Here is a 23,151-nt window from a genome sequence, read left to right as displayed (position 1 = left end):
AAAGCCAATTGCTAAGCTAGAGTTATTTGAGAAGACCCTATTACTTCTTAAGGGTACCAAACTACTTTGAGTAAATTTCCTACGTATCCACTACCAGATTCCACTGCTGTGCCTTGCCAGGGGGATCACCACCTTTGTTCTCATGCTTAACTGGTACAGGAACATATCTGACATCACGTTGACAGAAGTTACTTAATAGTGACTGTTATGTTTTAAACTAATTTGGCAGCCCGGTTGTTAAAGCACTAGCACAGGAAATAAAGGATCTCATTCAGATTTCTATCATTCATCTGGGAGAGCTTTGTTCAAATGATGTAGCATTTGTATATATGAGTGAATGGTAAGTTTGGACTCGAAACAGTTTAGCTGAATGTTGGAATAAACACGAATAAACATCTAAGATTTCCCTTGCAACAGGCAATTTCAATGTGTGAGGCAGGGTAGAATTTGTTTCCAGCTTTGCATTACCTGCTTTAAAAGAGCAGTGTTTCTTTTAGAAGTATTTTATGAAATATATTGGAAAGATAATCCCTTTTGACCAGAGATGCTTCAACTAATCCATATTTAAATTTCATAGCAAAAAATAATTTAGTACTATAGTGTCTTGATTCCTACAAGTAAGGTAAGACTGAATGAACCATTCTGCTGTTTGAAAGAAATTGGAAAAAAAAAAAAAAAAAAAGATTTAGAAAACTGACATGTATTTTATATCACTGAAAAGTCATAACTTAGGAACCTCTATAATGCCCTTGAAAGATGGGGGTCCAAATGGTACCATTACAGTGGAGAAAAGGGAAATGAAAGATGGAGATTGGCAGAGCTGCTAAAAGCCACAAAGGAATCACTAGTCCATCCAGTTAGACCCAGGAGCTCTGTGCTTGAAATGCTGTCTAACTCTGTGTTCCTCTTTCCAATTTTTTGTTTAAGGCACATGTGGGAGGAAGGATTAACTGGAACATAAAAGCATGAGAAACCCCCCAGTGTTTTGAATCTCACTGGGCAGTGCAGTGAAGCATTTCAGGATGCTTGGTGTTGTGTACTTCATGCTCACTTAGCCACTGTCAGTCTAGAATCGCAGTACATTACACTTATTAATTAAGCCTCAGATTATTATTCTGAAGTAAGATAATAGCACTGTCCCCATTTTATGGAAAGAAAAAAACTGAAATGCAAAATGTTTTATGCAAGGTCACAAAACAACTCTGTGGCAGACATAAAGTTCAAACCCAGTTCTCCAGGCTGGCTGACTTATGCTCGAGAAGTTTCATATTTAAGACCTCACATGAATCAGTATGTGGAAGTCATTCAGAGTAGGGTATGATTTCCTTGGAGCTGAACTAGCTCTAAAGAGTGGACAAAGTAATTTAAAACATTAGAGCTTGACTTGAATTCATTATGGCAATCATATAATTCGATGGATTTCCATATAAACAGTATTTGCATCTATTCTGCTACTATTTTAATCATTGACATTCATTTCCTACTGCCTTCTGGGCTTTGTTTTTTCTGTGCCCTGCAGACTGTGGGTAATTCTACATATATATGTGATTTAGGAGCTATATTGTCTTTGCATTAGTTTAATACTGAGCTGGAGCTGCACTGAGGAATGAAATGCCATTTATTACATAGCATTATGTAAAAACATACCATCAAAGTGTTGCTCTGTTCAGGTTCATTTCCATAGCCTAATACTAAACACAGGAGGATTCTTGGCCAGGAAGGCAGTTCAATGTCTACATTAAACTAAAGCCTATTGAGAACAGCTCTCCCACAGCAGTGATCTGTCACTTTGCCATTTGGTCTCTTTCCATCTTGTCTTGATTTTTGGCTGAAACGCTTTTGCATAGTGTCTCATGCTGTAGAGAGATTTCTATTCAATCTATTTCACTCTTATTTCACTCAGGCCACCTCAAGTTAGCTTCACTGTGATTGGCAACCTCATTTATTAATTCCTGGGGCAAACAATTGCTTATTGATACACTGCCAAGGTTATATTTCTCTCATATTCTGAACAGATCTAGAGGATGGTGTCTGTCCTCATTTTAAACCACCACCTCCAAGTTACCTACTTCGACACCAGTGGAAAGCGGGTGTGCACTTTGGCTACATTGGTAAGGGTCTGCCACCATCAGTACATCAGATGCAAGTAAAGTAAAGCAGGCTTGTGTTTTCACTCTTCTCTGAGAATGCAAAATTGTGGGCACACTGTATTTATGGTCACATTTTATGTGTTGGAACTGAGCCCTGCCCCAAGAGGTACCAGTGGTGGCTTGTGTTGCCTTCAGTGTTCAGCACAGAGCCAGGGGCAGTCCCTGGCTCTTGGGCAACATATCTAAGGCAGCTTTGTCCAACATCTTTGTGTGAATATTTTTCTGATACACAAGTTGTCTTTCTCCACAACGTAAAAAGCATTCAAGCATTTTTGAATTTCAACCTTCACCTGCTCTATCTGGCTGGCAGGACTCAACTGGATCTCCAGAGAAGTATCTTTAGAGAAGACAATTTTCTCTGTGTCACCAAAGTGTGATTTTCACCCCCTTGGAGGGCATCAGGAATCTGGATGTGACTGTGAACTATTAGCATGTCAGCTAGGGCAGCTAGAAGGGGCTGCAATTCTGTAATGTTAGAGGCAGATACTGTATCAATCACATTATCTTCATTAACTGTTTTTAATACAAATGGCTCTCCAAGCCCTTGCGTGTCCAGAAGGCCTGGTCCTGATACCAGTTCTATCAATAGCTCTAGAGTTGTAAAAATCTAGTCCTGCTAGACCCTATGTCTCCCACGTAGTAAACATGGACCAAGAGTTTCTCTCCTCTCCCTTTTTTGGTCTGTTGAAATTTCATCTAAAATTTATGTCCAACCTTGACCCATAAGACCCAAGGTACTGACTTTGCATCTTAAAGTAGTTAAAAGATGTTAAACAGAGGCAAGAATGAATGTAAAAATGTACCAGGAGTTAGTTAGCATACAGATAATTGGGTTAATTTACCCCTCTGTCAAAGATATGGCATCAAGCAGGCCATAGAAACTTGAACTTTCTGAAAAATTCAATTGAAATTTAACAGTCCTAGCTGGAAGTTTGTTTTGTAATTAAGGAAATGTTTTGCTTGCTTTCTGTAATTAAACCAAATAAAATTCTGTTTTCACAGTTAGAGAAGTAAATACTATCCTTAGTAAGCATCTCAGGAAGAAAAATAACCCCTGTCCTTCTGGAAATTTAAAAATTAGTTTAGCCTCATTTAAAGAGATCCAAAGGAGATGCAAGATGTTGCTCAGGTGTTGTGCTGCCAGCCCAGCCACTAACTCACATCATGATTTAAGTTGAGGTGCCTGATTACGTTCAGCCACCACTACACTGAATGATTAATGTGCTTTGACTTTTAAGTGCAAAGTGACTGAAACCTTATACATATTTATGGTAACATGGGCTTTTGCCAACAGAAGTCTTGTATGACTATAACTGTTGCAGTTACCCAGCCTTCCAGCTCTGATGGCAGCTGTGACCAAAATTCAGAGAATGATCCTTCTGCTTGTATCACTCAAAGGCTTCTAGCCTTCATCTGGAGGTGTTAACTCCATTCAGTGCTTACCCTGTGTTGCTCTAGGTGCTCCCTTCACTTGGACCAGCGTAAGTCACCTACATTTTTTCAGACAGGTTGTGAAATATCTTAGTGTTCAGGGAAGAAATCCAGAGTAGCTTCATCAGAGACACCAAGGAGCCAATCTATCACAGGTGTGTAGTAACTAAACAGTTTCACCCTTTGTCCTAACATTCTCTCCCTCATTTTGTTTACCCTCAGACCTCCCTTGATGTTTACAAGAACATTTTTGTTACTTTTCTGTAGCTGCACCCCTGCAATGGCTGCACTTCTGAGACTGCAGCATACAGGAACACCAGAGACCTTCTCTCCAAAACCACCAAATTAACACCAAAGCCGATTCTCCTACAGCTTTAAAGAACAGATAGGTGTGTTTTTAGACCAAAAAGGGGCCATTATGCTGCACTGTCTTCTAGAAGATCCAGCTCCCCCCAAAAATGGACACCTAACTTCTGCACAAAGGGCATTCAGGAAAGCATTAACATAAGCCCTCGCACCATTAGAGCTGGTGGGGTGCTGTGCCGCAAAAATGCAGGAGACTGGGGTTCTTATAAAATGCCATGACGAAATGTGTCTAACTTCTACTCTAGTACTGATCTCCAAGACCTTGCGCGCGCACGTACGCTGGTGAACACCTCTCCCACATGCAGTGCTGGGAGCGAACTCACCCCGCAGGAGGGACGTTTTTCTCTTTGGGGAGACCTGGCTCCTCGATGTTAAGGAACGTTCAGAGCCCGGCATTACAAGCTGAGGCCCTGCAGACTAGCACCTCTCTTACCGCACCACAGACGTTCGGACCGCCGCCCGGCCGCGGCTGGCCCCGGGCAGTCGTGCTCTGAAGGGCGACCACCCGCCCTCGCGCCTCGGCGTGAGGCTAGCGCCTCTCGCACACGGCGCATGCGCGCAGCCCAAGCGGCTGGGCCCCCTCAGCAGTGTGCATGCGCACTCTCTACGCCTGCAATACTAGGATGACGGCGGCCGTCCTCAATGCGCATGCGATAGCGGCGTCCTCCGCAGCCGTTGAGTGCGAGCAAAAGGAGCGCATGCGCAATTCCGCCGCCCGCAGCGTTGGCGGGCGAGGCGTGCGGGGATGCCCGCGGCCGCGGTGCGCATGCGCCCGGCGCTGGCCGCGAGGGGGCGGCAGAGCACGCGCGCCGCGCCGCTGAGGCGAGGGGCGACAGGCCCGGCGGCCGCGGAAGGCCTGCCCCCACCGCCTCCAAACATGGAGGGCACCCGCCTCTCCCGCCCTGCTAAAACGGGACTTCATGCTTCAAAAGAACGGTGGCTCCCCTGAACAGTCACCCTCAAAGATAACACTGCCAGCCCTCTAGAAACGTCACTTCTTAACAACATATTCCTTCCTTGATGTTTCCATAGCCAGTGTATTGTCACTACTATTCGTTTCAAGAATTAAGTTATAGTCCCACAAGCACTGTTCCACTCTCCCCCACCAAGGCATTGCTGGCAGTGTAAAGGAGCTGTAATAACGATGTCAGTATGCATAAGTTTAATGCAAACAAGGTGTAGGTGACTATTTGCAGGACAAAGGCAAGTGTACGTTCAGCAACCACTGGAACTATAGGGCATAGCACCACAATGTACCTATGTAGTAATATCAAAAGGAGTATTGTTTTGGATAGTGGTTGACCCAAAGGTAACCACTAACATAAGTATAACCCAACCTTCTGTTTGGAAAAAAACTTCCACCTCTTACAAGACCATGCACATCTTGGACAACTGCAGCTAAACCTAAGCCTCCAGATTAAAACTCTACAGATTTTAAAGCTGCGGCCCTAACTCTCATTGTCAAAAAAAAAGAGCAGAAGTTGAAATTTATTCTTACAAATTACTACCAAACCAGCAAATGCACTGAGGCTGCGTAAGATCACAAGTGGTCTTCAGTAAAAGTTTCATTTCCAGTATAAAACAGTAATGCCATTTTTAAAACAAAACCTACAGGAAAAGAGAGAAAATATTACATCTTAACAAAAAAGATTTATTCTGACTAAACAAAATGTACAATGTTTCCCAAATGATAGTGAATTTTCAAACTCTCTGAAGTCTGCAGATCCATTGAGTAACTCGATCACTTCTTACCCGGCAGTTTGGTCAAACTACTTTTTACCAGACTTCTTTATTCCACCGCTGGCTGCCAAAAGAAACAACACAACCGGTTAGACAATGGTTACAGAGCTTAGCTACAAATTTAGTTCCTCACAAAGTCAAATCCCCACTAGACTGCCTGTCCAACTCAGTTCCCCACTGGTGAATTGTTTTTGCATGTGTTACTCTTCTGTGCTTGTGATCTCAGATACTCCACCTTGAATGAATAACATTAGAAACAAAGTTTCTTCTGGAACCAAACATGCCCCATAAATCTACAACAGAACTAAATATTTCAACAATTCCTTTGTTCATCCATGGACACCCTCCATTGTTTATTTCTTATGCAGCAGGAGTATAGTCTGGTCAAATCAAATTCAAGGCTAAAGGAATAAAAGCATTGGTATCCCTGCAGCAATCAGAGCCCCCAGTTGGGATCAAAGCTCTACAGAAGCACTTATTGGAACTATGGGAATTCCAGTTCTCTGAAATTATCTGTTCTCTGCAGTCCCTATTATTGAAGAGACTAAAGCAGGGTAAAAGAAAAAAAACTATTAACACTGCAACAAGCGCGGCATTTTTTGTAAATGCTGTTTTTTTACAGCATGTGTCATATATGACCAGTGGAAAGGAAAAAAGAATAGCAAGGCTATAGCAAGATAGGCTGCAAGAGCTGACAGTCAACAGCAGACTTTGCACTGCAATACGATCCTAACAGTGTTGCCTTGCTGAGGCTCTTGGGAATAGCCTAGCCCTCCCACAATAACATAATAATCACTATCTGCTTTGGCAAGCATTAGACAAGGACCAGATGACTGAAATTCAGTCTAGAAAACGGCAGAGTAATAACAGCAGGAAAGACCTATGAAAAAATCTGTAAGTGGAAGCACCCTACGCAAAACAAGTTTAGGATGGTAAGGACACAGAAGAGAGGCTCACTGAATTGTTTTGCAGTGGTCTGAAACACCAAAGACATTCTGAGTCTTTGAGCGCATTTTTTTTGTACGCTGATAAATCAGAGGAGCTAGATCAACTTGAGATAAATAAACAAGAAATATCCCAAGTCAGTGGGACTGGATGGCACTCCCTCCAAGAGCACTGACAAGCTCTAACGTGAAAATGCAGAACTGCTGGCTAAGGTTTGGAACTTATCATTACAGCCAGAGGACTCAGACTGCCAGCATAGCTTTCAGATACAGAAAGGGTTCTATAAAGAACTGGGCAACTATAGACCTGCAAGTCTGACCTTGATCTCTGAGAAGATAACAGAGTCTGTAACAAAGCAAATGGATAAACACGGTCTTGTGAAAGTTAACAGGACTTCTATAAATGCTAAACCCTTCCTCGCTGATCTGCTGTAACTCTATGAGGTTATAATTAAGTCTATGGATAAAGTGAATCCAGGGGATTTCTCATTTTCAAACAGCATCTGACAAGACTGCATAGCAAAGTTTGTTAGTGAAACTAAGTTTCTATGGGATTGCTGGAAAGGTCCTTCTAGGACCTTTCAAGATTTAAAGTTTGCTAAAGAATAGGAAGCAAGCGTAAAGTTTAATGGTCTTCAGAGAATGAAGATGGGATTAGTCACGTTAATGGACCACAGGTCAAAACCACCTAGAGGGAACAGGCAGGGTGTATCCTTTACCACCCCTAATCCAATGATTGCAAATGCTGGAGGAGTACAAGGCAAGCGCACAGACTCACATGAACACTGTCTCCACACAAAAACTAGGCTGGACACACCATCAAAATGCACCCTGCAAACCCTCTGTGACACAACGTACTTTACAGTCACTTAGGGAAAAGAGTTGAAGCCAGACTAATTTCCAGTCACAGGTTTTTTTTTCTGCCAGAAACTTACTTCTCTTGAAGAAATTCATCCTCCAAGAGAACAAGTACCGGATTTGTTAAACTTTCAGGAATGTGGCAAAACTACATGTAATATATCTGGGAAAAAAAGAATGGTATGCTAAAATAACAGTAGAAATGTCTCTGCACCATCCCACCAGAACAGGTCAGTATGCCAGACACACTGTTACACCTGCCAGACCAGAACATGCATCAGTAATTTGGGGGTGAAATTGTATAGTGAAAGAAAAAAGGAAGACAAAAAAAAGCCTCTATTTGTTACTTATCATCTGCACCTGCCATTGACTTACTCATGTATGTTAAATAACTTAGTTACATGCCTTTTTATGTCTGTCAAGCAAACAACATTAAATTTTTGAAGCCAGCAAGCCCTCCATTTTTCCTATCAGTATGGCACCTCACTTACTGAGGGGCCCTTTTCCAGCAGCCTTTGCTTTCATCTCCTCAAGTTTCTTTTGCTCCTCCTTCTGCTTTTGTTTAAATGCCAGATCTGTCTAAAGAAAAGAACAGTGTGTGTTAATGTCTCCTCCCCCCAAAAAATTCAAAAACAACTGACAAGCAATCAGAAACAAAGGTGATGTTCTAACAGCAATAAAAAACTGACTGAACTGATACAAGACATCTGAATACTGCTAAATATGCAAAATCTATGACAAAGGTTTTTTGTTGCACCAGAACAGAATGACTAAACTTTAACGTTGTATGTTTGATCTTTCTGAATTAAACAAGTGTCGTTTCCCATGGCATAATCTCATTCTGCCCTCTGAATGACAGATGTTTGCACTAAAACCATTCATTAATATGCCACCAGTGATACTGGGAGCCTAGCACATAAGTGCTGTCTAACAATAAAACTTGGATTATGTAAGAAAAAAAAGGTTGGTTTTACCTAAAAAAGGCATTTTGAAATTACAAAAAAATCCTTCCATGCATATCACTATTTTTTCTGGGTTTAATACATTTGTATTAGTTCCAAGAAATCTCATAAGACCACTGGCAAATTGTACACGCAAGCCAGCTGTTGAGCACCCCTGCTAGAACAGGCTCCAGACTTCACAACAGCCCAGACATACTTTATCCCTTATATACATACCCTTTGTAGACATCAAGGCTGAACAGGACCACAGCCTTTGCACTCAGGATTTTGGGGTAACTAAACTGAGGACCTTGACAACTGAGATTCTAGAGATTCTTCTCCAACCCAATTCATGGCTCAACTACATTTATAACCAGAAACTTTTCCTCTTTTTTAAGTTAAGGCTTCCCTTGCTGCAATGTAAGCCTATTACTTCCACTACCAACCCCACACAGAACAGAATATTCTGTTTCTCTCTCCAGATTTTCCACTGTTTGTTTTTTTCCTGTGGATACATGCTCTTTCCTAGTAAACCAATTTCTCCCATTTATCCACTTCTGTGGGTTTTTTTTCCTGGCAATGTGCTTGTTGTACTGCAGTGCTTAGAGAAAAAAAAACTATGACATCGTTTGACAGAAGATTTTGTTTATACTCTGTATGATTTCCTTCTTTTGCAACACCTGATTTTGCAGGTTCATGTTCAGCGTATGATCTAAATCCCAAACCCTTTCAGGTGGACCTGGAGTTTAGCCAGTCATTCTCCTTGTAATTTATACGTTGATTATTCTTACCAAAGAAAGGGACTTAGCACACAAGCTTAATTAAATCAATATATTTTTTCAAATTTTCTCCAATTTGTTAAAATTACTTTGACCACTAGTCTTGTCATCTTACAGCCTGCAGCCCCTACAAATTTTGTTTTCTACAAAGAGAACAAGCCACATCGTCAGTAAGTTAGTCAACCAATGCGCTAAGGCACTAATCAAAATATTACTTAGACTCCAATTGAAGACAAAAATCTTGCAAAAGCCCACTCAATATGTCCTTGCAGTCAGACGCTGAATTGTTAGTAACTGTTTTTAAAGTGTGGCATTCCAGCAAGCTGCATTCTCACCTTCCATCACATTTCACAGTCCCCTTCCTGCCTTGCATTTGAGAACGTTACATGAGGTAGCGTCAAGAACCTCATATCTGCTGGTTTTCTCCTCAGACACAGAGCACTGCCCTGACACACAACAAGATTTCCTTTGCTGGCCAGTTTAACTAAAATCCATACTGGCTATTACTTTTTACATTATTATAACCTGGATGCTTGTAAACACTTAATTGGTCTTAACATTTGTCTAACAATAAAGCTTATGTAGAAAGCTATGAATTTTTTTTTCCCCTTTTCAGAGAGACATCATGTTTGTCTTTTTCCAATCAACGCTGCCTCATCCATCCTCCACAATCCTCAGAAATAACAGCTTATGCTCATACCCTGAGCCCTTACGTTTAAGTATCCCTAGCATGAGATTCACTAGTACCTAATTTATTTAAACTAGCTGATAATCCACGGGGTTTGTATCCTGTCCTAGGTTCTTGTGACCCGTTAATTTGTTGGGCTCACAGCTCTGCCGAGGACCTTCCAGCCTTCTCTGTGGTACAGCCTCCTCCCTTAGCCAACGCTGCTGCGTTTGCCATGAACATGGGAGGGATGTCAGCAGAAAAAAAAAAAACAAAAAAAAAAAAAAAACAAAAAAAAAACCGTAACACCGGGGCCGGGACGGGCAGCGCATCACCTCTTGGCCCCTTAGGGCCGTAAGCTGCACCGTCAGAACGACGCTTCGTAAAATATGACGTTTCATAAAACGCGTATTGCTACGGAAAGCTGAGCTGCGGGGTAAGATGAAGGCGGAAAGATGCCCCGCCAAGAGCAGGGGCCCTGGTCCGATGGGGCAGGCTCCCCCCCGCCGCCGCCGCCCTACCTCGTCCAGGTCCTTCGACTGCTTCTTCGGCTGCTTCAGCGGCTTCTTCTTGCCGCCTGCAAAGACATAGGGGACGGGACAGTGAGGCCCGAGGAGGGAGGGAGGGAGGGCAAGCGACGCCGGGGGCTCCGTGCCCAGCCTTACCCTCTCGGCCCGACATGGTGCCCGCTCCGCTCCGCTCGCCTCCGCCGCACCGCCCCTCGCCCAAGCGCGCGCGCAAGCGGGCTCGCGCCGCCGGCCGGCCGCTTCCGGCATGGCCCCACGCGGTCGCCGTAGCGCTTCTGCCGCCGCTTCCGCCTCCGCTTCCGCCTCAGGCGCCGGGCTGGGCCCCGGGCAGGTAGGAGGTGCCGGCGGGGCCGGGTGAGCGCGGCGGGGGCCGGCAGCCTCGGCGGGCTCTTCGAGGAGGGCTGCCCGGTGGGGAAGGAGCGGCTCGGCTCGGCTCGGCTCGGCTCGGCTCGGCTCGGCTCGGCTCGGCTCGGCCTCCGCCGTGCACGGAGCTCTGGGCCGCCCCTGGCGCTGGGAGCCCCCCGCGGTGGGCCGCTCCCTCCTACCGGTCGCCTTCTGTGGCTGAGGCGAGGCCGGGGCTGCTGCCCGGGGCTGCGCGTGGCTGCTGGCCGCGCTGGTCGGCAGGGTGCCGGCGGCGCAGGCTGGTAGCCCTGCATGCGGTGGATGTGCCCTCTCCGGCAGGGAGGGGTCGGTCTTGTGGAAGAAACAGACTTTTTCTCCCCTCAAGCGTGAGAAGTAGAGCTGTGGGCGTGCGGTGGCGTGTCGGAAATTCTGTTTTTACGTTTTGGCAGTGACAAAAGAGGCTGCTAAAAAATAAGATAGGAGCCATAAAAGCAAGTCTTACTCGCCACCAATGTCCAGTGTGTGTAGCAACTGGGGTGTAAACCTTTTAAAAGAATATTTGTCAATGACTACAGGTAGAGGAAACTCATTGTCTTACACGGGAAGCAAGAGAGGCAGGAGGCATGTTATCTCAGATGAAGCTTTCATAATCGTCTCAGGTCCCAGTAGCTCAGACTGAGATAACTCATTGCAGTCTATTTGCAACTGTCTACATAGAAATTCATCTAAAGGTCTTGACTTTCTCTCTCTTTTTGCTATACTGCCTCAATAGCCTGAATATTTGGTAAAAGTCTTCACGTAGTAGTGCAATTAAAAGAGGGAAATCTTGCGGTCTAGAACCAACAAAGTTGAGCTGAGGTTTTAGTACATGGCCTGCAGTACAGAGTAGGTGTCGTAACGGTAAAACATATGAGTGATGCTGGAAGGAGAAAGAACTTACTTCATTTTCATGCTCTTGTGGTTTTGATCTACTATATTATTATACATATAAACCAACTGGTAAGATTTTCACAGTGCTCTGGTGTTATTACTATTTGTTAGAATATGCATAACAGGCAATGAACCTGTGGTGTTCGGAATCAGTAGCCAGCTAAAAGACGATCAAAAATGTCTTCCAGTAGGAAGAATCCTTGCCTGTGGAGATGCCTGTATTTGCACATATATGGTGTCATTAGCCACCTAAAATTAACATGGAAAACTGTTTTAAAATAAATTTTAAAAAGCAACAACTATCAAGCTTTCTCAGTAATCCATGTTTTTATATTATATTAGTCAAAACCAAATATAGTTATACTCAAACTTCATATAAAACCTTATTTGAAAGTTTTCCTGTTTACAGTTTTTAGAGGAAGGCACTCAGTAGAAAATTAAGACCTTATTTACAAATCAGTGGACACTAAACCATAACTGCAATCTGTTTTTGCAGTGCAAGCAAGAATTTTAAGCTCATTTTAAAATGCAGCCCTAGCTGTGCATTCACTACCTGATATTTTTCTGATCTTAAGGTTCTTCCTTAGGTTTTACCTTTGTAGGCAGTCTCACAAGAATATTTGTTGTGTTCAGTTCAGCACTTCTGTGTTTTCTCTCTGTCCTTTATGTTTTTGTCTTTGTGTTCTTCTATATTTTGCATATCTGTGAAGTGTAAGATGAAGGGAAAGATCAAGCCTTACTTCTTTTCTTATCAAGATTTTTTCCCCTCTCTGGCTTTTTTCCTTTGCTTTTCTTTTGCAGAATTGTTAGTACCTGTGACATGGTACACCAAACTCAAGTGTGAAAACACAAGGCAAAATTTCATATGGCAATCACTTTTGTGCTGAAGTATTAAATTACTCTGAAGCTACTCCTGTTGGTACAGGATCTGCACATGATCACTATCCCTGCAGTGAGTGAATTAGTACTCAGGAAACATGGTGGGAGTATCTGGTAACAGCAGAAAAGCAGGAATCTTTGGCAGAACTGCTCTTTGTTAAAAATTGTGCAAAGATCTCTGGGTAAGTACTGGTGTAAAACTAGTGATGGCTTAGCCATTCTTGAATTTCATTGGTTTTCAATACACATGTGTCCTTTTAAGAGGTATTAGTCAGCTATACTTCAATAACTTTTCTCTTTCTTCTTCATCCTTGTAGCACTTTTATTCAGTAATTAAATTCAAGACATGGGGCCAATGAAATACAAGTCAAGTGTGTCCTCGGTGTCCTGTGGTCTGCAATATCAGCATTCATTGATAAAGTGGAGTCCAAAAATGAATTTATACATCGTGCGGACTTACTGCTCGTCATCACCTAAGAGGCCTGAAGCAAAGTCTGCGATAGAAATGGCCGTGGGTCTTCTTAATCGGGTGACAGAAGCTGGGACCGTTATGGGAAAAAACTCTCTTCAAAAGATGTCTGCAACATGCAAGAGTTGGTGGGACCGATATGAAGAGTTTGTTGGAATTAATGAAGTTCGAGAGGCTCAGGGAAAAGTGACAGAGGTAAACATAGAGATAATGTGGAAATTTAAAAATCCTGAGTTAGGCTATATGAAGTATAAACACTGGCTGTGAGGCCAAAAGAAGAACCTCCAAGGAGAATTGTGTCTTTACACTACTTTAACTGTTTGTGTAGATGCTGTGAGTGTTCTAGTCTATGCATGTTAGTAAATATATCTTATCCCTTAGTTGAAATGGAGTGTGGTTTGTTTTGTTGGCTTTTTTTCCCCCCCAAATTAATATAATTAGCGATTTAGATCTGTCTGGTAATAACTGTATAAAATAAATACTCTTTCTTCTCAGGCTGAAAATGTCTTTATGGTAGCTCGAGGGATAGTACGAGAGGCTCGTGAAAACGTAGAAGCCCAACAGATTAAACTGAAGGAAATTCGGGACCGCTTAGACAGGGTCTCTCGGGATGACACCCAGTATTTAGAACTGGCTACTCTGGAACACAGATTGCTGCAGGTAATTTGTTGGTACTTGAGCACTGGCAAATACAATGAAAATTTGTGTGCTTTGCTTCTGTGATTGTCTTTGCAGATGCATCTCAGTTCTGAAGTCAAGTTCTGATGATACTTGTTTTAGTTAATTGTTATAGATTATTTGATCTGCTATGCAAATTGTCTATGTTAAGCTAAAGTAGGACAGTTAAGTTGGAGAAGAAAGCTGAAGATAGTGAGCCTAGAAAGTTGAGTGGTGACCTGTAGATGAGTAGCCAACAAAAAGCTGGGATTCAGTTAATTAACCTTCCATGTGACGAGAGAAGGTCCTTTCTGGTTGTTAATCCGTGAAAACTCTCTAAGATGCCATCTATGTGGCTGCAACACACAGGCAATTCATTAAAGCTTTTGTCAGAGAGCAACAAGAGCAAGGCTGCTTCATGAGGGAGGGCAAGCAAGAAGATGAGGTTGACCGCAGCGCAGGCTGGGACAGTGTCCTCACCGACAGGATGCAGTCCTACAGCACCTCAGATGGATGAGCCAAACAGGCCTGGTGACAGGAATGTGTTTATTAACAGTCCATCAGTCAGAGATAAAAACAAGGAAGCAGCCAAAGTCAATCCAGGAAATCCAGATGAAACTTCAGAAACAGCAGGGAATAGGCCTGGAAACAGGTACACCTCTGGCAAAGCTCAGGCAAGGAGTGGGTACCCATGCCTGAACTTAAATTGAGCTCCTGCATCAGAACATCAGGAAAGAACTGGAGAGCTGTAGTTGTCTAAATAAGGGATCAGGTCTGTGTGGGATAGAGCTCTGCATGACTGTGAAGAAAGGTAGAATTCAAGTCACTGCTGTCTTTAAGCTGGTGGTGCCATCTTACAAAAGAAACACACACTCTGAAGAAAGACTAATTCTGGGAGGTGCAGTTAGCTGACAGACAGGCTCACCACTACCAAAAGCAGCAATTACTTTGCTAAAACAGCAGAATTTTACTGCAGGAAAACAACCAGAAAACCTTCCACTATTTTTCTGAGATAAAATGGCTTACAATGGGAACTGCCACGCTGAAGTGAGTGAGAAGGGAGAAAGTGAAGACATTTGTCTGTGAGCAGAGTGAGAAAGAGAAGGCAGAGGAATAAGGAGTGTATATGTTCATGAGATCAACCTATCCGAGACATCCTTTCCAGTCCTACTTTGAGTTCCCATTTAAATGGTTTAGAACTGAAGGGAAGAAGCATAGTAAAAGTAGTGTTTGGAGAAGTAAGCAGGGCTGAAAAAATGAACATTGTGGGGAGAGAAAGACTTTCCCTTCTCATACCCCTTTTCTATCATCAGCATGTGACAGATTCTTATGTAGAGGATCTTCAGCTGTAATTCTTGATGACCTTTTCCATTTCTCAGTTTTGACTTAAAATGGTGTCTTATTGACTTAAGTAGGATTAATAAATAAAATCCCGCATTAAAAGGAAAATTTCTGAAACAGAACTAATGAATGTTCTTCATTTTCATTCCTTCATCTGCACTGTTTTTTTTTGGGGAGTGGGCTTTTTTTTTTAGTATAGATTTTGTAGTTTCACATTATACCTTTTCCTCCAAATCACTGTGTTTCTTGCAGGAAGAGAAGAGGTACCGAGCTGCGTATTTAAATGCAGAAGAATCTGAGAGAGAAAAATTCTCTCTCTTCTCTGCAGCTGTAAGGGAAAGCCATGAGAAAGAGCGAACAAGAGCTGAAAAAACAAAGAACTGGTCTATTATTGGTTCTGTTCTGGGAGCCATTATAGGTGTTCTTGGTTCCACCTATGTTAATCGAGTAAGGCTGCAAGAATTAAAAGTCTTGGTGCTTGAAGCACAGAAGGGCCCAATAAATCTGCAAGAAGCCATCAAAGAACAGGCCTCCAGTCATGACTTACAGCAGAAGGAGCTCAGTGACGTCATAGCAGACCTGAAAAATGTGCTGCGAACAAGGACATCACAGGAAATAAAAGAAGGTGCTTTGTTAACTAGAGAAGAGAGGAATGACTCTATAAAAATAGATTCTCTTTTAATTCCTTTAAATGAACAGCTAAACTACACTAAACAAGTCAGTTCATGTCTAGGGAGTTTACAGCAGCAGTTTAACAGTCTGCAGGAAAGTATAGCGCAAATGATCTCTGAGGTGCAGAGTGTTAAACTTGCGGTCCATTCTAGACCTATGGAAAGAGTGACACCAAGGTCGTCAGCAGAGGGTACGGCCCAGGCTTCTGCCGTGAGAGATGTGATTTTAGAATTGTGTGATACCGAGCAGAGACTGGAAACACAAATCAAGAGAAATTCTATTTACAGCACTGCGTTGACATGCGCTATGTTTGCTATTACTCTGCCAGTACTCTATATTATACTTAAAGGGAATTGATCTCTAATTAATTGCCAAAATTTACTAGATTAATAAAAGTAAACTTGCACTCCAAGTACTTAGAGTACAAGTCCAAATAAAGTCGTGTTAGCATTTCTTGTTATGCTTTCTCCTGTATATTTGGAAAACTTGTAAAGACTTAGTCCATTTACTGCTGCAGGCTCCATGTTAACAGTCTTTGTCATGCATTGTCGTTTTTAACTCCTCGAGCAAAGGAAATTCCACAGTTGCATCTGTTGATTTCATTTACTGTTTCACTCTTTTACTGTGTAGTCTTGTATATCATGCCAATCAGTGACTTTTACTCTGGAGCTGTGTTTGTGATTTTCTGTTCAAATGATTCTTTTAATCTGTCATTGATCTAAGTGTTTCATATGTAATCCTTTATAATTTTGCTCCTGATTTCTTCATAGTTTGCAGTTTGTCTATACACAAAACATCAGGAATCGTTTTATCATTTTACCAAACAGGTAGAAATATTTGCCCTGAAGTTTTTATTTTGTTTTGTTTTGGTTTTTTTTAAATTCTAGATACAACACAGCGACTTGCAATGTGACAAACAGCAGGGGCCATGTAAATAAGGAGGATTGAAGTTACCATGATACAATGTGGCTGTATGGCCAGATGATGCACTTAAAATACCTTTAAGTTACATGTGGTAACTTCTTCCTAGGACAGTTTATCATGAAGTATCCAAAAACATTTCTGGAGCTTCAGCTATTTGTTACCAATAGCTCCATGTCCTTAAAGGCTTGCAGGCAGGGAAAGAGAAAAAGGGTGCGGATACAGAGATGTATTAAGTATGATGATGTTTATTCTGCCAATGCAAGCCAATTATCTTTTCTCTACAGACTCCCTAACCCATCATTCCCTAGGTATTTTGTGGTTTTAGTAATCATCTATGGAGCAATCACTTTCTTATCCCTACTAGTATCTCATTGGAACTTTCTCTGTTATTTATTCTTTTCAATTTTGTCCTGGCTGGAAGTTGAAATGCTACTCAATAGCAGGTGCTTTTAAGCTGCTATGTTAATGGTAATAGCATTATACAAAGTGGTCCAAAATAATATTTGGAAAAAAGTGAAAGGTCCAGCTGCCTGTTTTTCCTAGAAGGATGAAGAATGGCTGATTGAGGAAAAATGCTTGTCTAAACAGCTGAACATTAGTGTCTGTGTGTGGCCTCACACAAAGTTGTTGGTATCGCTGTGATAAGAAATAGTTTTCTCCCTGTGATGGTAGCAGATAAGCAAATCAGATGTGGAACTCTGGCTCTGTGAGCACTTCTGTGGAACCTTTGCAGACAGAGGAGCGACAAGCTCACTTCATGCTGTAATGCTTTTATGTAAGCTTTTCAGAATGACTAAGTTGTGTTTTGTGTACAGTCTGCTATGGAATTTTTTTTCTATCAGCTTGCTCTTCTGCCCACTAACCATATTAAAAGAGTTTGAGATTTTGATTATAAGCTCCTAAGACTGTGAGACCTTTGGGACAGGGACATTTGCTCTATGAAGCACCAACTTCATTTGGTATCATTAGGTGCTATTATAACATGACTGAATAAACAAACAATATTAGGAGACATCCGTGATGATTCACTACTTGTAAGGGAGATGAATTATGCAAAAAGTGGTTTTGGGAAGGACCACTGCTGATTTATATATTGATTGTTTGGAGTGTAAAGCAAATAACAAACATTTGTCAGAGAAGCTGTTTGATCTGATAGCTCGAGAACTGGGATAAAAATTCCCATACGCTTAGGTGTGTCAAGAAGTATACATACGGATCGATACAATTTTTCAAATCTGTAATATTTAATTTTCTTATTTCACAATTTTTTTTATATTTTATACTTCTTGCAGGAGCTTGATGAAAATCAGAGACAAGTGTGTAACTAAAGGGGAAGGGATAGTACAATGATTCTATTTGTCATTTGCTGGCACTAGTCACTGAGAATTTTGTTCATTTGTGTTTTTTTTTTTCCTTCAGTTTAACTACATAAAGTTAGGCCCCCTTATTATGTACATGGCTGAATTTTGGGTACTCAGCATCACTGAAAAGCGTAGATTATATATATGACCATGGTACTAAAATGCTGAACGTTAGGCAGCTAAATTTGAAAGTGGAGGCATTACTCACTGAATTGTACTTGATGGCATCAAAAATCAGTAGCAGTCCAAGGCTAATCTTGTGTACAATAAATAAGAGAATACAAAAAGAAGGATTGTTTATTGCTCTAAAGACATCTACTTTTTATCCATTTAAGGAAGGTGTGATAGTAGGTAGCTTTAACATTACATAGAGTTACAGAAAGAAAAAAATAATCAGTGAGAACAATAGCAAATAAATCTGTGGTAAATCAAAGTTTGAAGTACACAGCCTGAAATTTTAGAAGAGCTGTATGGTGTGATACACATCAAGATGAAAATAACTGGATCTCATGCTTTGTAGGGAGTTTTGAAGATTTGGGAATAGACTCTGTGTGCAGCATTGTGCAGCTGGCAGAATTCGTTACAAGTCATTACTGTGGTTCTCTTATTTCTGCTCTTCCTTGCTAAATCCTCGTATGTGAAGTGACAGCAGAATAATTTCAATTAGGGAAAAAACCTTGTAATTAACTGTGTCTATATAATAATTAGGAGGGCAGATTTGTATATTCCCTCAATCCTGGATTAATCATTACTGCATTGTGGCAATGATCTAAACGTGTAGTTTCGTGCTGTGCCATATGTGTACCCCAAAGCCAGAAGGTGTGGCTGCAACAATAACAGCTATACCTTCAGCTAGCTGAAGGCAATATCCAGGAAGATGCTACAACATAGACTATATGCATAATCTGTTCGGTACTTTATGCTAAATCTTTGTCATGGTAATGGAGGGAGCAAATACACAAGTTTGAACAAAACCAGCACAGCTGTACAGAAGTGTTTATCTGCATGCTCACATTAGTTCAGGTACATTTACAGCACCAACCGTGATTTACACAACACACAGTGACATCTCAGTGCATGTTTCCTGATGATTCAGCCATGACTAAATGAATAGTTTGTTGCTATTTCTGAGCTATTTTAGTTTATAAAAAAAAAAAAGGTGTTCTGTTGCATACTTATTATTAACAAAGTTTATAATATATATAGTTGAGTTTCGCTTTTGGAATGAAGTCTCTCAGCTGAAGCTTTCCTCAACAAGAAAGTTCTGCTTGCTAAGGCTTATTGAGACTTAAATTCTTGCTCTTTCTGTGAGCAAAGTCCTCTCTGGAGGAGCCAACCCTCTGTCCCAAGCACTCGTCAGCCAGGAGGGATGGTGGTTGCAATAGTTTGTACAGGCCTAATGAGGCCAGAGACTGACCTAGGCATTGTGTATAGGTTAGAGAAAGCCAGTGCTGATTCAAGTTAATTCCACTGTCAATCAGGACATGGAAGATAAGTTAAAGAGGGGACGTAGTAAGAGCAACAGGAAGCCCTGTGATAGACATTAACTACAGAAAAATGGGTGGCAGTGGCCTGAGCTTGGCCTATGCTGAGCTATTTTGAGTTCTTACTGCTCCATGAGAAACCACTAGTAACTCAAAAGCAAACAGCCTGGTGGCTACAGAAATAACATTTAATGAGGTCACTGCAGACTTCTAACAGTAGGTGCATTCTGAAGAGAAAAGTTGCCATTCCTTCCACTCGAAAGGAATAGCAAATGTTGCTTATGAATACAGGACAAAAGCAATTCTATGTAGTGTCACAATCAGGATATATGTATTTATTTATTAACACTTGAGTTTTGAATGTTCCAATGTTCTAAGAACCTGGTTGTAAGTTGCATGTGTTCCTGTTGACTTCATTGTAACTATTTTTTTGGAAAAGACAGTTTCTTTCACAGAATACCTTCTAAAAACAAATGCTTCCCTCTCTCTGGAGCTTAGGAGTGGTAGAGATGTCCTGTTTGCTTCAGAAACGGGATTGAGATTTGCAGTAGGAGAGAGGCTCATGAGCTAGGAAAAGGGAGTCAATGCTGGGTTTGTCCATAATATATTTAGAACTGTATTTTACTGCCAGATTTTTGCTAGCAAGTTGTATTCGTGACCTTCCTCGTGAAACAGAGAAGCGTGATTTCTGAAGTTTGTCAATTGGTGAATAATCTAAAAAGGTGTGGGCTTAAATAGAGGAAAAAACAGCTGGGCCAGAATTTTTATTTTTAAGGAGAATTAAGCCTTCAGGTAATTATGGTTCTGGCAAAGTTTTGGAGTTTCCATTGTGTGAAGCTTTTAAGAACAGTTTAGACGAATATCACCAGGTTTGATACAGATATAGACAGATCCTCCCTGGGACAGGATGGATTCAGTCAAGAGTTTTCAAACTTTTCTGTTCTAAGAACCTTTTTTTTTTTTTTTTTAATAAAGCAGGAGAGTCTATGGACATTTTGATGTCCCAATCATCCTAATGCATGTTATGCTATAGTGCAATTTATAGCAGAATGAGAAAGTGGTGTGCTGAGAAAAAAAAAGCTGTTTACTATGGGCCATGTGGTGTTAGACACCAGGAGAGAGGGAGAGTGTGTATATTCACAGCTGCAATAAAGTATGACCCTAAAAGTATCACCTTAGTAATTATTTTTCAGAAACAAATTCATAAGGTGACTTCTCGACCAATTTTGAAATACTATGCAAGGATTTTTTGTAAAGGCTGTTTTTAATAGAACTTTACACACTTCTGTTGTAAGCCTTTGAATGGCTGCAGCCTGCACTGGCCTTTCTGTGAATTTGCCTGAAGCAAGCTGGGCCATTAAAGATTATTCTGTTTAAATACTGGCATATCGTATGCTCTCAGGAACTTCCCTGTGCTTCAAGACTTGTTTTTTTTTTTAAAAAAAGAAGGCCAAAAAACTCCAAAACACATAATCTGTGTTGATTCAGTGAGCTGATCACCCAACCCTCTGTATTATTTTGGTGCATGTAATCTGCTTCATCAAATAACCTAATTCTTGCTCTTCACGGAGGTGATTGTGACAATCTGTGTGGCTGGAGTCCTCACCTATGATGTTGGAAAACGTGTTCATGGTGACATTGGACATGCCATGCATAAATGCTTAGGCCACAGAGCTCCAAGATAAAGGGATTGTCACAAGCGTCCCAAGCTTGTTTTTCTGCGTTCTGCAGAGAGAAAAGTAAACCCGTGCAAATCGGTGCGTGCTAAAAGAGTCTCTTACTCTGCTCCTGCAGGTTCTGGAATGCTGGGCACTGTTCAACACCAGCAGACTGCTGCTAGCAAAACTGTAGGCGCCCAGATGAGGGTAATGAAGACCTTAATGCTGTCTCTAAATGTTCTGACAAACTGAAAACTTGTAAGGAACAGAGTCAGATTCAAAGTAGGGTAGATGTAGTCAACCTTCTGTTGGTCCCTCAATTACTGCTCTAAATGCAGTTTATTCCCAGAAGCTATAGACAGTATTCAGATATCCCTCGTGACTTTCTTAACCCGTCTCGCCCCTTGCTTGAAGGGGAAGAAGAGTAAGAAGAAAATCAAAAGGAGCATAAGCAGCTGCTAGCCTTGTGATTATCATAATAGTTACGTAAGAAACTTAGCTAACCTGCTTAGAACCAGACATGAACAAGAGCCTTTATAGAGGAGGATCCTTTATGGATTTAAATATATATAAAAAAAGTTTCTGAACAAATGGAAGTCAAAACCTGTTTAAATGTGTCCCTCAAAATAATGTTTGTTCTTTGTGTGACACTTTTCAGCTATGTAATGTTTGAGAACTAGCTTTTTCTCTAATTTATTTTTAAGAACTGCAAAAGATTTTTCCCTTGAAGAGGGAATGAGTAATCCCACGGTGGTTTTACAATATGCTTGTCACTCCAGAGGGCTGTAAGTACAGTAAGGGGGGTAGGAAGGGGACACTATAATATCCTTCAAGTGCACAGAAGCTCTTTCTGTCCTGCTCCTAAGGCGGACCCTGCAGCCAAGTCCCTGCACCAGCCCTGCCATAGGACAGAAGGAAAAGGTGCTCTTTTCCAATGCTCTCTCTTGGGGCTTTTTGCTGCTTTTTAAGTGAAGCTTGCAGATGTTTTTTACCAGACGGAAGGGGCTGCAGGTTGGGACTGGCTCTGGAGGAAAGGCACAAAGGGGATTAGTGTTTTGAGTCAGGAATGGGTTGGAGCAAAGAAAAACTGGGTTTTTTTTTAAAAGCTCTTAGTCACCAAAGCTGGATTTTGGTGGAAGCAATTTGAGTGCAGTTAAAATGTCTCCAATTAGTGAGATGATAACACTGTTCAGTGAGCTCTAACCTGAACAATTCAGTGAGTAGGGTGTTGTAATAGGATGGTTTTGTCTGTGTAGGAAGAGGAACAAATAAGGGATCATCTCCTCATGAGAGTCCTCATGGGCTCTGCATACCGTGGGTCCCAAGGACTCCCCAGAATAACGAAGCTCCAAGGAGCAAAGATCCAGAGAGGCAGCTGGCATCTGCCTCCAAAATAATCCTTCCTTTGGGGGACTGTGATTGTGCTGCCGGATCCTGGAGACTGTTTAGCATCTCTAAACTCACAGACATGTTTTTTTCCTTCATAAAATAGTTGCTTTTTGGGCTGGGGGTGGGAATGTGAGAGGCTGATGGATTGTAACAAAGAGAGTAGATGTTTAATGGTGCTGGACATAGGACTTGTATCAGCTATGTTTCTCTGAAATGTCAGAAATGCATGTGGGAGGGAAGCCTGATTCAGACTTTCAGAGCAGCTTTTGTGTCTTGAGTGGAGATCTGTGGCTGCATCTAGCCAAAAAGGGAAAGTGATGGGCACCCCTGGCATACAGGTCAGTGCCTGTTTCCTCTTCCTCAGAGTTTGCTTTAACCTACAGCTCCTGTATCACTTCTGCATGTCCTCAGATACATCCTCTTTTTCCATACAAAATTTGTGGTTGGGTGGTAAAAGCATAATTTCATCTTTTGTCTGGGATTTCCAAACATCTGGCAGTCAGCTAAGCAGGCAAACGGCCATTGGGCTGTGTAATTGTATTCAGTACATACAATTGGTCAGTGCATGTATAGCAAGTCAGTTGTTAGACTAACTGTACATTTGCTGATCAACAACACAACAGAGTCCAACGCATCTGGGGA

General features: G+C 41.7%; 2 protein-coding genes across 2 annotated transcripts; one reads left to right on the top strand and one right to left on the bottom strand.

The window, feature by feature from the left end:
- Window positions 1-5,577: 5,577 nt before the first annotated feature.
- Window positions 5,578-10,627, bottom strand: TMA7 (translation machinery associated 7 homolog). The gene is made up of 4 exons (XM_082487773.1): window positions 10,542-10,627; window positions 10,398-10,453; window positions 7,981-8,068; window positions 5,578-5,751 (listed from the first exon to the last, which is right to left on the bottom strand). Exons 1-4 carry the CDS (start codon window positions 10,555-10,557, stop codon window positions 5,717-5,719), a joined length of 195 nt encoding a protein of 64 aa, XP_082343899.1. The 5' UTR covers window positions 10,558-10,627; the 3' UTR covers window positions 5,578-5,716.
- Window positions 10,628-11,986: 1,359 nt separating this feature from the next.
- Window positions 11,987-16,148, top strand: CCDC51 (coiled-coil domain containing 51). The gene is made up of 4 exons (XM_082487762.1): window positions 11,987-12,736; window positions 12,872-13,218; window positions 13,519-13,683; window positions 15,274-16,148. The coding sequence occupies exons 2-4, from the start codon at window positions 12,901-12,903 to the stop codon at window positions 16,048-16,050; spliced, it is 1,260 nt and encodes a 419-aa protein (XP_082343888.1). The 5' UTR covers window positions 11,987-12,736; window positions 12,872-12,900; the 3' UTR covers window positions 16,051-16,148.
- The last annotated feature ends 7,003 nt before the right edge of the window (window positions 16,149-23,151 follow it).

This window comes from Vanellus vanellus (genome assembly GCF_965231255.1).
Source record: "Vanellus vanellus genome assembly, chromosome: 9".
In the NCBI taxonomy this organism is placed as follows: Eukaryota; Metazoa; Chordata; class Aves; order Charadriiformes; family Charadriidae; genus Vanellus; species Vanellus vanellus.
The sequence above is the reverse complement of the archived record's forward strand: the minus strand, read 5'-3'. Positions and strand labels throughout refer to the sequence as shown.

What these genes read in the sequence shown, in the direction of transcription:
- TMA7 (XM_082487773.1), bottom strand. An exon ending in AGTCGAAGGACCTGGACGAG is followed by an intron (nt 8,069 to 10,397) that starts GTAGGGCGGCGG and finishes TCTTTTCTTTAG; the next exon opens with ACAGATCTGGCATTTAAACA. An exon ending in TGCTGGAAAAGGGCCCCTCA is followed by an intron (nt 5,752 to 7,980) that starts GTAAGTGAGGTG and finishes TTCTTTTGGCAG; the next exon opens with CCAGCGGTGGAATAAAGAAG.
- CCDC51 (XM_082487762.1), top strand. Translation starts at nt 12,901, where the DNA reads ATGGGGCCAATGAAATACAAGTCAAGTGTGTCCTCGGTGTCCTGTGGT. An exon ending in CTCAGGGAAAAGTGACAGAG is followed by an intron (nt 13,219 to 13,518) that starts GTAAACATAGAG and finishes CTTTCTTCTCAG; the next exon opens with GCTGAAAATGTCTTTATGGT. An exon ending in TGGAACACAGATTGCTGCAG is followed by an intron (nt 13,684 to 15,273) that starts GTAATTTGTTGG and finishes TGTTTCTTGCAG; the next exon opens with GAAGAGAAGAGGTACCGAGC.